This window comes from Etheostoma cragini, chromosome 1 (assembly GCF_013103735.1).
Source record: "Etheostoma cragini isolate CJK2018 chromosome 1, CSU_Ecrag_1.0, whole genome shotgun sequence".
In the NCBI taxonomy this organism is placed as follows: domain Eukaryota; kingdom Metazoa; phylum Chordata; class Actinopteri; order Perciformes; family Percidae; genus Etheostoma; species Etheostoma cragini.
The window spans coordinates 31,980,829-31,993,405 of record NC_048407.1 but is presented as its reverse complement, the minus strand read 5'-3'; the positions used below and the strand labels follow the sequence as shown (position 1 = coordinate 31,993,405).

The 12,577-nt window shown below is 42.7% G+C and overlaps 1 protein-coding gene across 5 annotated transcripts in view; it reads right to left on the bottom strand.

Moving 5' to 3' along the window:
- Nucleotides 1-570: 570 nt before the first annotated feature.
- The window catches only part of crtc3 (CREB regulated transcription coactivator 3), a 37,518-nt gene continuing 25,511 nt past the window's right edge, over nucleotides 571-12,577 (bottom strand). For all 5 annotated transcript variants that reach the window (XM_034861294.1, XM_034860970.1, XM_034861130.1 and 2 more), the window contains 9 exons: nucleotides 11,349-11,399; nucleotides 11,170-11,255; nucleotides 9,990-10,039; nucleotides 7,638-7,858; nucleotides 6,435-6,670; nucleotides 5,553-5,909; nucleotides 2,465-2,548; nucleotides 1,775-1,988; nucleotides 571-794 (listed from right to left, as the gene is read on the bottom strand). In XM_034861294.1, the coding sequence (XP_034717185.1) occupies nucleotides 595-794; nucleotides 1,775-1,988; nucleotides 2,465-2,548; nucleotides 5,553-5,909; nucleotides 6,435-6,670; nucleotides 7,638-7,858; nucleotides 9,990-10,039; nucleotides 11,170-11,255; nucleotides 11,349-11,399 (1,499 nt within the window). In that variant the 3' untranslated portion in view covers nucleotides 571-594. The remainder of the gene's footprint in view (nucleotides 795-1,774; nucleotides 1,989-2,464; nucleotides 2,549-5,552; nucleotides 5,910-6,434; nucleotides 6,671-7,637; nucleotides 7,859-9,989; nucleotides 10,040-11,169; nucleotides 11,256-11,348; nucleotides 11,400-12,577) is intronic.

The window sequence follows — 12,577 nt, the reverse complement described above, 5'->3', positions numbered from 1 at the left end:
GCTCCCTTTGCCTGGTTTACTGGGGCTGTAAGAAAAGTGTGTGTGAGTGTGAGTGTGTGTGTGTGTGTGTGTGTGTGTGTGTTGGCATTCCCGCTGCTCTTCAGCTTTGCAAGAGGGTTGCTATGGTGTGTAACCATGGCGATGAGGTTGCCATAGCTTCAGGGGTGCTGTGAGCTGGTGAGGAGAGAAAGAAGTGGGATGGCCTCACATGTTTGTCCGATTCTTTTGGGGTTTGGGGGAGGGAGGAAGAGGTGCAGACTCTCAGAGCTGGACCGGTTTCTGTCCCAAAGCTGATCTTAAACCCAAAACTGCATTTGGCAACCAATGTCTGCGAGATACAAGCTCGAGCATGTATGAAGGGAACCTGAAGCAGGTGTGAACAGTGTTTGTTCACAAATCTCCACCTTAAAAAGTGTGCGTGCATCACTGTGTACATGGTGTCTCTCACATTTAATGAATCTTAGTGGCAGTGGATGTATGCATGCACAGTGGCCCTATAGAGATTGTCTGCATGCATATTCAGATGTTTACACACTGTACACTGCAAATCCATGTTTGTGTTATCTTTCCTGGAACCTGTGACGCTCTTTACGTTCAGAGTCTGTCACTGCGGAAAGTGTCCTCCACTGATGGGTCCGGCAGCACCATGTCGGGATCACTGAGCATGCTCAGACCGTCCAGGCTGAGGGGCTCGATGCGCAGCTCGTCCTCCAACGGGAAGCCTCCCTCCGAGTCAAAACATTCAGGCACCGTAGAGAGGGCACTGCTGATGTCCTTTGACAGACTGGAGTCATCTGAGAGAGGGAAACAGATGGTGGTGGGTGAATGTGTCCTCCGTCCAAGAAAACATTTCCTCCTGCTCTAGCTAACAGTCTCACTGCCCTCATCATTAGTCATGACAACTCTTTAAAAAACAAAAACAAATAAAACACATCTGACACTGTCCTCCCTTTAAGACAGTTGCATTTAAACTGGATCATCCCTGTCTGTCGGTCCGTGGTTAGACCCAAATATCAGCAGCTAAAACAAAGCTGGAGCCCGAGGCGGAACAGACAAATCTTTATGAAGGTATGTCCATGTTCCCCGTGACAAATATATCAACCTACTACACTTGCTTCCCAACAAAAACAAACTCTCAAATGCTTCACTTACATTTCAGCCTGAGGGAAACATCACTAATATTAATTCAGTGAAACAGCACCATGGGAACACTTGTCTGTCTGGAGACACTTAAGACAGATTGTGGTTTTGCGCCGTAGAAGCATTAAGCGATAACATTATGTACGTAGAATCACACTGCAAATCTGTCTCTGAGGCCAATGGTGGTCGAAGGGCATTTTACAATAGCCAATCTTATTATCTGACAGGCCATATGCCTTCTTCTCTCATTACATTCATAAACTAAATATTTCAAATGTCTTAGCTTGTAGTGTTGTTTTACAACTCTTTACTTTGCTGAATGAATGTACTAAATACATGTGTGTCTGATATTTTGCTGCTGTAGCACTGAAATTTCCCAATGTGGGATCAATAAAGTCGATCTAATTTAATCTCAAATCCGATGGTTCAGGCCGAGCACTCATCAACTAGGTTTCAGCTGCAGCTGTTTTCATAAACAAGAAATGATACGCTGAGGGGCATACACCCTCATTTAACAATCTCGTTGCTCGTGGTAAGTCTGTCTTGGATGTTCGGGCATTTAGCTAACAATCAAAATATGTATGAAGAAAATACACAGGAATTTTACTTCCGGAACCACACTGTTAAGACTTACCGGTGAGTATGATGTTGGGCAGTCCGCCGCTGCAGTTGGTGTACAGCATGTTGGACCTCATGTGCATTGGGTCCTGCAGGCTGCCATGGCTGCCACCAAGCCCCGAGAGGGCAGCCTGGGAGTAGTAGAGCAAGGAGGCAGAGGAGGAAGGGTCAAAGCAAGAACCCCCTGCTGAGGAGCTCATCGCGTTTTCCAACAGCGTGAACTGGTCCAACTGTACGGCAGATGGCAGAGAGAAAATGGCAAACAAAACAAAATACAATGAAACCGTGAGCAGAGTTGTCGAGTTCACATTGGCATGCTGATTCTCTGTGGTGTCTTCAAGTGTTTTCGCATGACATCCACAGTACACAGAAAACCTTATTAACACTAAAACTGACATAGACAGAGTCTGTTCAGCTATGTAGTCTGACAAAAACTTAGTTACTAGTTATTGACTGGGCCAAGATGTATGAAAATCAAATCACAAGATGTGGATACATCCTGCAGAAAAACTAACTTTGCAGGGCAAAAACAACAGTGGAGATGAACTGATGCCACAGACATTTCCCCTGTAAAAAAAAAAAAAATGGCAAAAAACAACTTCTGTCTAAAGACATTTACACAAACAACTTGCTTGCATACGTGGGTGCCTGTGTGTGTGTGTGTGTGTGTGTGTGTGTGTGTGTGTGTGTGTGTGTGTACCTGTACCGTATAGGGGTGGGTCTTGGTCTGGCGATTGGAAAACTGTTGCTCCATGAAAGGGTCGTTGAAGAGTGTAGCCATGTTGTTGTGCTGTCAATGAAAAAACAAAACAAAAAAACATCACTTTGTTGTCCAATGTTGGAAGAGAGCAAACGGTCTACAAGTCTCTACGATTTACCTTGTCATGGCCCTAAATAAATAACTTTAAATAAGTGATTAACTAAGATGGAGAAGGACCAGGCTTTTACTATTGGTTAGGCAATAATATGAATGTAACAATAACATGAATGAATGTGAATTGTTTACATCATGCTTTGTTGTTTCAAGCTTCTCCAATGTGAGGGTTGGCTGGTTTTCTGTTTTATATCATTGTCAACAGTATAAAGTATATTTAGGTTTAAAACACTTTCTTGTGTGACTGGGAAGGCCGAGACAAATTAGTTTCAAAAGAAGCTGGAAGCAGCAAAAAAAAAAAACGCAAGAAAAACTATTTAACACAGGGTGTTTGTTTATGACACCCCCGTCTGTCGCTAGCAATGATGACGCAGTGAATAGTGACGTTTTCCTCCAACCAATCAGCAGTCTGCAGGTCTTCACATCACCTTTTAGTATCGCCTCAGCTCGCTTGGTACCTCACCTGAGGTAGTACTAAAAAATGTACCTGTTAGAAGGTACCAAGGAGGTACTTTTTTTTTTTCATAATGGAAAACCAAAAAAAGGCGAGTCGAAGCGGGTTGAGTAAACACCATGCAGTGGAAAAACGCTCAAATAAAACTTGAATTATAGAACTTAAAAGCACTTTCTTGCAGATTCAAGCAGGCATGTGTTGCTTTCTAGGGCATTTCCCATCTTTTGCACACATCTCCTTTGAAGTACATTATGGTACTAGGCACTTGGTTTTGAGCTCAGTAAGTGACTCTCTTGTCAGTGAGCAGTGGCTTGTACTTGTTGAAACTCCTCTCACATTCAACAGAACTGACTGGAAAGTATATGTAGTACATGGCAATGTTTGCCATGCCTGGGAATATTTGGATTGTACCTTTCCAGAAGTCAGAAAGGTCCAAGCTGAGAGGCCTTCATTTCTGACATAGTGTTGATATGCGGCCCATTGCTCACTGAGCTCTGGATATGAGGTCCTCAATTCCCACAATGTGCCATATCTGCCTTTCCATAGCAGGAGCCAGGAGCCTGTCTTGGATCAAACACTCTGATCATCTTGTATATTTGTTTGGCAGGATAGACATCCCAGTGCTTTGAGAATATTTCAAATGCAATGGCAAATCCATCGTGAAGGTCACCCAACACATCACTTTTCTTTCGCATTCTCATTTGGTTTAGCAGCTCATCAGTATTGGCTCCAAAGCCATGGGTTTTGGCTGTTCCATTAACTAAAAATGTATCAAGATCTTCCATGATGTTGTATGCAGAGACTGCTACAAGACTGTGGGTACCTTCCAGCATATGAAGGTCTGCTTTAAGTGAAGGGCCTCTTGTTTTTCATCCGTTTCAACCAGCACAACGATGTTTCTAACTGCCGGAGCAGAAGACTTCTCAGCTAAGTAGAACTCCTTATAGAGGTAGACATGTTCAGCATGGTATTGAACTGCTTTAAACCAGCTATTTCACCTTGTGCTTACTGGCTCAGGGGGTACCTTGGGTCGCACATCCTCCTCCATTGTCAAGAAGTGCAACCATCTTCTCTTCCTTGCAGACTTTTTGGAGAAGGCAGACTTAATCCACATGACAAGAGCTGTAGCCTCACTGAAATATGTGTAGTGTTGCCAGGTCTCTCCCACCAAATTGATGACATGACATAAGCAGGTTGTATGGACACTGTGAGGCATGACTCCCTTCAGTACCTCTGTGTAGGCTTCCAGACAGTATGATGCATTATTAGTCACCACTGGCAGAATTTCATTCAAGTTCAACTGACTGGTGTGAAGTGACTGCAGTACTGCCTGTGAAAATGTCAAAAAGTACAGCTTTCCATGAAGACGACATCAGTTAGAAAGTATTTTCCTCAGTGGCTGTTGAATTGAAACAGATCGGATGTCAGAGGTTTCATCGACAACAGCAAAGATTATCCTTCCATGGATCTCTTGCAGCGCTTATGGCATGTGCTGGTCGAAGACCCGCGTCAGGTGGGTCTGCCTGAGGCTGCTGGCGTTTTCTGGAAGTGTGCTTTCCTGCTTGCAATTTTTTACATAAACGGGCATATCCTTTTCATTTTCTCAAGCAGCATGTCGGCTTCAGAACACACTGCAGCAAAATCTTCCACAAACTCACGCCTTGCATCTATTTTGTCGTTGCCCCAATGGTAATATGAGGGCATTTCCCCGCTGTGGTTTTACCTTTTTGATCTTTGGATGAAAGTTTGATTTCAAATGGTCGTTACATGCGTCTTTGCGGTTCCAGTCAATTGTAGTTGTTGTCCAGACTCATAGTAGTCGTTGGGGTATTGTTAATCCTGGTATTTAGCAGTCAATTGAGGTAAATGTTTTTGCCACCGTTTGAAGAGCAACTAGCTTCAACATATTTTTTTCATCCAACTCTGTGGTTTCTAGGCAACATGTTTAACAATGCTATTTGGCCATGGTTTAGGTAGAGACCTTTCTACGTTTGTTGTTTTAAACTCAAAAATCAGAAGGAAGTATAAAACCAAATTGTTTATTTAATATGTCAACAAAACATATGCAAATTCCATGCGATTCCACGTGTATAAGACAACAGCATTTTCATGTGTAGATTCCGTCTGTGTTTTCTGCATCACGGAAATCATAGGGCCTAAATATCCATGTCTTAATATTTATAGCTATGGGCATGGACAGAATATTATAAATGCCTATTAAATAACAAATTACACAGTGCATGTGATTGCTCAGCTTAATTTGGGTTATTAGAATTACAAAGTTGTATCTCATCTCCCATACTAACTTCTGCCCTGCAGGGAGCCAAAAGCAGATATAACCATCAGGAATGTGCATGCACAGAACACCACAAAGACTGGAGCACAAAATATGATTTTGTGTGTGTGTGCGTCAGGGTGCTATTTGTGCACACACACCCTGACAAAGAGGCTTTTTATACCACTTACTTGGCTTGTGTTGAAGTCCAGAGAGATGCTCTGAAGGGGGGAAACAGGCTGCTGCTGCTGCTGTTGCTGGTGTTGTTGCTGCTGCTGCTGTTGTTGTTGCTGTTGTTGTTGGTGTTGCTGTTGTTGTTGGTGTTGCTGCTGCTGCTGTTGTTGTTGGTGTTGCTGCTGCTGTTGTTGTTGGTGTTGCTGCTGCTGTTGTTGTTGGTGTTGCTGCTGCTGTTGTTGTTGGTGGTGTTGCTGCTGCTGGTGTTGCTGTTGGCGTTGTCGGCCCTGGTCCACTGCATGCTGGGATTGTTGGTAGAGTGGATAGGGTGGGGGCGGCTCTCTTGGCATGTTGCTGGTATCCAAAGCAACACCCTACACAGGACAGAGAAAAGCCAGAAAAGGTCTTAAAAGACTGACTACAAGATTAACGAAGAGTTGGGGCTTGACGTTTATGTATTCTGAACGTAGTGTCATAACTGCACTCTCTCCATCAATGCAGGGTAAAAACTATTGCACCAGTGTATTTTTTGCAATGGCAAGATTTTTAACTTGGATGTCAAACTTTTTTTTCTATCATCGTACATTCCTGATTGAACACAAATGTATGTTACAATACTTTAGTTTTAACTCTAGTTTTAGTATTTTCGACAGCAGTGGTTCTTAGTTTACACAATGCAATGACACTGGAAACGGCCCAACAAATCAACTCAAGCAATTAAAAAGTTCCCACAAATCACCTCTGAGTTTATTTTTCATTGTCTGCATGAACAGTATACAAAACTACTGTTTCTCATACTACTCGGTTTTACAGATAGGCAATTTTTTATATTGCTAATCCAGTGCACTACAAAGTAAACAATCCCTCTTCTTAGAAGAGGAATGTGAGGGTGTGTGTACCTGTGTGATGGGGGACAGTGAAGGGGACATGGTGGGAGACAGCTGCTTGGCCAGGCCCCTGCGCTGCTCAGTGCCAGGAGACAAGGTAAGGGGGCTAATGGGAGCAGGCCGTCGCCGGGGGGAGTTGCTGGACAGGCGCAGGGATGAGTTGATGGAGGGATTGCTGAGCGACGACTGCAGCTGGCAATTGTTAAGAGACCCTTGAATTGAGGGATTGCTCAGAGAGGAGGAGAGCCCTGCAGGAACAGTAAAGATAACAAGACATGGGAACATCAATCAGACAGATTGAGAAAATATGAGTAAATTAGAATGAATTTAAAACAGCAGCTGTAAATCCAGAATCTTTAGAAACCAAGGAAAACATGTGGAAGTTATGATGTGGTATGTAGGCTACTCGATTTTCCAGCATGCTCTCCAGTCCTTGACCTGAAACACTACATGTTATTGTGTGACTGGGGAGGCAGAGAAAGATGGAGGGCTGAGAGAAGAAAATGAGAAGACAGAGGGAATCTGAGGGAAAAGAAAAGGGCTGATTGTAACGAGCCAAAACAGGGTCAGAAAGTTCCCCTTTCAGTTTGGTGCTTGGCCAAGTTGAACTGTGTTCAACATGGGAGCCCAACCACACACACACACACACACTAAAAAACTACAGAAGGGAAAGACTGAGAAGAGGGAGCAGCGGTGGGTGTGATCAGATCAGGCAGCAGAGTTCATAGTGAGGAAGTTGGAGACAGAGAGATCATTCAATGAGCTATCCATAATGTATGGTTCGGTTGGCAGAGGAAGAAACCTGGAACTGGCTCAAAGCGCTGCAGCAGTGAATTCCAACTTTGAGTCTAAAGCTTGAACAGACTTTCCAATTATGAAACTCAGATATTAGAATCCCTACAGAGGATGCTTCACTTCCACACACAGATTTTTTAGTCTCAATATTCAGAAGGGGCACATGTTCAACAACCAAGTAAATTCAGACAACACAATGAACGACAGCTTGACTATGATTAGAGTTGTGTTGCTAGGCAACACCCCAAATCCTGCAAGAAGACAAATTCTTGTGAGTGACCGTACCAAAGCAGGAAAAGACATTCATGAAAAAAAAAAAGTCTTATTAATTACCAGTATCCCACAAAAAGGCCAAGAAACATGCAGGCATGCACACACGCATGCAGGCACACGCACACACACATGCACGGACGCACCCACCCTGTGAATTGCCGATGCCTAGGTGCATCAAGGCGGCCGGGAGGTTTCCGGTGCTACTGCCCCCGCTGAGATTAGGATACCCTCCATTGTCCTCAGGGTCCAGCGGTGTGGAGAGTGGGGAGGTGAAGTGCAGGTTGCTGAGGTCAGGCAGGGAGCCACCGCTATTTAACAAGCCTTGGTAGTGGGACAGGCCGGCGTTCTGCTCCGGTGAGGGGAATATGCTGCAGCGAAGAGACACAGAAAACTTGTTGGGAGTCATCGGGAACAACGCTGACGACCAGAAACCATTTCAATTTATGTAAAAACTGTGCACAATTAAATGCAGGGTCCTTGAATGTGCTGCCACTGCCATTCCTAATTGACAAGACGTTTCTTTCCCATCCACTTCTCTTCTAGCCTCTTCTTTTTTCCACCCACTCTCCATTTCCTCCACTACTTCACTAATTTCCATTTCTGTCCATACGCTGCATTAACAGCATATGAGCAGCAACAGTGACTCATTGTTGACGGTCCCCACACTAACTGGCTCAACACAAAACAATGAACAAATGCTTGCCTCCAAAATCATACAAACAGTTTGTGTCTTTCTCTCGGTCAGAAAAAAGAGACAACATGAAATAAAGAGGTCAGAGCAGCATGGTGCAAGCTGCACAGGAATACAGAAAGCCTTGATTGCTTTCTGTAAGATAATATTATCTCTAAATTATGCATGACCTCTTCACATGTCTATTCAAGCCTGTATCTCTGTGGTTAAAAAGAATGTTTTGCCCAGGATTAATTTTGTGAGCTCTATGCTACCTCTCTCCCTTCCTTCTGGTTATTGGCATAAATTCCAATCAGCAGTCTCTAAATTTATCTGGAAAGGTAAGCGGAGGAGGGGAGCGGATGGGGGACTCTCAGTTCCCAAAATTAAACATTATTTTTGGTCCTTTGTGTTAAGGCTCCCCCTCACTTGGTTCAACCCAGATATGTCTGTTTGCTGCCGTACCTTAGAAAGTTATATGACAGAGCCTTGGTCACTCCATGACAATTTTTTTGCCATGGTTTCTAACAAACTAGCCCCGCTTTGGCCCCATTATCTCTCAAATTATCAAAACTTAGAGATTGGCTGAAACATACTGCATTATAGTTTGTAACTGGCACACATTTTCTCAATTATTCAACAACACAGCACTCCTGATTGGTGGGAGGCCTAAAACAGCAGAGGGGGGTTCATTGTCTAAAAGACATTTTTCGCGAGGTTGGCTTGTTACCTACTAAAAGCACAAAGGTACATATCTTCACATGATCTGGAAGTGCTCTCCTGTTGATCAGTTTTGGAACAACATTGCATCCAAAATATTTGCCCTGATTAATTATACCGGAACTGTTACTGTCCATGTTTTGATTCTGAATGATCGGTCAGCCATCCAACTCTTTAAAACTCAAAAACGTGCGGTGTTTGCTGGACTTACAGCGGCCAAGAGAATGAGTGCAACCCATGGGAAACCACTTTATGACTTTGTCCATTCGTACATAGAGCCGTTCCTTTTTGGATGTCATTTACATGTAGCTCTCTACGGCTCGCATTAATGGAGCCGCAGGAAAGACTTTGGACACTTGGCTAAGCATTGCTGAATCTTTGAAATCCATGCTGTAGACCTGTGCTACAGCCTTCTTGCTTCTATTGGTGCGTGTGTTCCTTTTGTCTTATGCCAGTCTCCCTGTCATTGCCTCTTGTTTGTTTGTTTGTGTGTGTCTGTTTCTGTGTGTCTTGTTTGTGAGGTGCAGACATTGTTCTTGCTGTTGTGTTTTTGCCGCGTCTCCCTCCTTCCCGTATTTCCTCTCTTTGTTTCGGTGTGGGAACATTTGGTCGCAGGGAAGGATTGTGCAGGAGGTGCACTGTGCCTTCTTCGGTATGAGTAGTGTACTTTCTATACATTGTCATCTAGACCATTTTGCATTTTTGCTTAAAAAAAAAAATGAGGATACAGGAAATGAGTTGACTAAAAAAAAAAAAAAAATAGAGACGGCGGTTTCCTTCTAAATCATGACATGACACCGGAAGTCTTTGGCGGTGAGAAAACATCGCCCATGGAATCTGATTGTAATGACTCTGTTCCTCTTTTTTCAAAAGGGGGTGTTAGAGGTCTAAAGAGGACACACAGACATCCTGTCGAGGTGGGAATGTGAGGCATTTTATTTCTTGGGATTCCATTGTTACTGTTGACCAGCTAAAGCAGCTACTGCCTGTGTGGCCCGCCTTTGTATATCATCACACTAATCCTCTGGGTGCAATAGAATAAAAAGAAAAGGTTTATTTATGATTAAGCAAAAAAAACAATACACACTGACTTCTGCCCTTAGACTTACTTGATTCCAGGCACTTCACATGATTTAGGCCTTGATGCCAGAGACTGGACCTGAGACAGAAACACAAAAAATACAATTAGATAACATTCCCACACTGCATATTTAATCAACAGAACATTAGTTCCAGGTTGATTGCATAATGTAGATTGCTATTCAGCCTTTCAACAAAGAAATGTTTTTGGCATTAAGACTGAATGGGCAAAATAGGCAAAAGATATGACAACTCCAACCAAAAAAAAGACAACATGATGGCTGCCATTGGGACCTTAGGGATGCTGTGGTCTAACGCTTTCTCTTATATACCATTTCCTAAATCTGCGGATACCAATGGCAAAATCGCATATTACTGCTCTCTTTTCCTGAAATTCAAAATGTGTATACCTCACTATACAGATCAAACACTGAATTGTTATTATGACATTTTCAAAGAAACGGGGGGGTTGTTACTATTTTCTTATCGTCCAATCGTGGTTACTCGCAATCAGATCGCCAGGGGACGGCAACGTTGCTCAGCGTCTGACGGAGCTTCGAAATAATCAAATCTTTAAGCTTTCTGCAAGCAAAACAGTTAAAGTTACATAAACAAACATTTATAAAAAAAGTGTGAAGAATAAATATTTTTTGATAAATCTTTAAATATTAAAAAAATTGATTTCGAAGCAGTGTCTCCTCTATTCAACGGCTCCTTTTTAAAAGTCTGTGTCTTTGTTTGGTGCACACAGCGTCCTGTTCAATTTAACATGATAATATTCTCTTTAATATTACAATATAAATTAACAATAAAGTGCAACATTCCACATTAGCAAAAATATGCCTTTTTTGTTCTGAAGTTTCATAATGCTTTAAATGTCGTATCATTGACATTCCTAATCCCAGATATTAGTCTCCGACCCAGCCTGCCTGATACTGGCAGCCATGCAGAAAAAACAGGTTCAGTGTGGAGTCTAACCTGTCAGTCAACAGGAACATAGTGTGTCAATCACCTAATGTGACAAAGTGGCCTTTCTCAAAAGACATACATGTTTGTGCGGTCGGTCATTTTCATTGTAAGCACGGCAACAGCGCACCACGATGCGAGGGCAATGAATGCCAAAACATGCAGTCGATCATCTGTCAAACAGCACAGACAGAAATCAACCAGACATTAATGTAAGAAGTACTAAGTGAGAAACTGCCTCACCTTCTTGGCCTCCCAAAGCTGTTTGGGAAGGGGCTTATTGACACCTATTAGATTCTCCTCGTTAGTCAGGGTGGGGAAGGAGAAGACTGCGGAGAAGAAGATACTTGAATTAAACATGTTTTCTACAAGACAAACTAATGGATATTATCCCTCGCTCACTGAAGGAATGTGCAACTCACCATTTCCGGAGCCGTCCAGCTCTGACTCATTCACACTCGCTGCATTCCAGCCTTGAGGAGAAAGAAACAAACAAGAAAAATGAAGACGACGTTGAGGCAATTTCAATGGAGGAATAAAGAAAAGACATAAAACTAAAAAAGCAGAGGAACATTAGAGGATATTCAATAATAACGAGCGGTTTGAATTATTCCGGCATGTCAGAAACAATAATCAGTCGCTCTGACAGGAACAGGCCCTTTGGAATACTCATGGCAATTACTGTATAGTTTCATAAACACAACAGCTGGGCATCTGGCATCATGTTATCAGTCACAGAGATGAGGACAGGGAGGAGGTTAAGCTGGGTTATGGGGGGGGGGGAGGGGGGTTCATAGACTGATGAGCAATGAAGAAAGGGCCATTGTTTTTCCCATGCCACAAAAAGCCTCTTTCTTCGGTTTTTTTTACTGTAGAACCGATGCCAGAGACACATGCCTTTGTCTTTCCCTCCTTTTAACTTTTGTCTATTCCATGTGTATCTTTAGTGTTCAGCAAAAAACACTTTAGTGCACTCGGTTACTTATTAGGAAAATATTTTTTCTTTTCTCTTGACGTCTCTTTCAAGTCTCCTCATAGCTCAGACTTCCATTAGCTTTTTGAACCATTGCCCACCAAGTCCTTGTCCTTTCATGCTCTCAGTCTCTCTGAGGCTTGTTCATTTTGGAGAGGCAGCTTTCCGGCTGTTGAGCAGATAGGACAATGAGGTACAAGAGTCTGGCATCTAGGACTGTACCGAATGTCCCATTCAACGCTTTAAACAAGGTTTTCAAATAAAGCTTTGAATGTCTGTTGTCATGTTTTAGGACACCATCACCCCAAAATTAAAATAAATTCTCATACAAAATCCTCGTTTTAGTTATATGAATGCAATTTATTGTGCAGTTTGGTCACTGCTAGAGCGCCCCGTTAATGCAAGTGCGGACCAAACATCTGGTTTTTTTTTACGCCAGAGAAAATGTATTTGAAGGGATAAACAGCAACAAATATGGATTGAAGCCGAATATTTGTTAGGTAAAAACATGTCATGATTTTATGAAATGATTACATCTATGTTTTTCCATTTGACTTTACAGTACTCTTGAGTTACTGTAAGTGTTTGGATCACACGGATCAAGTTGGTAACAATCCTACGCAGCCACCATTGGGATATAATTCTACAAACAAAAGTATAATACTAACAATATTATTG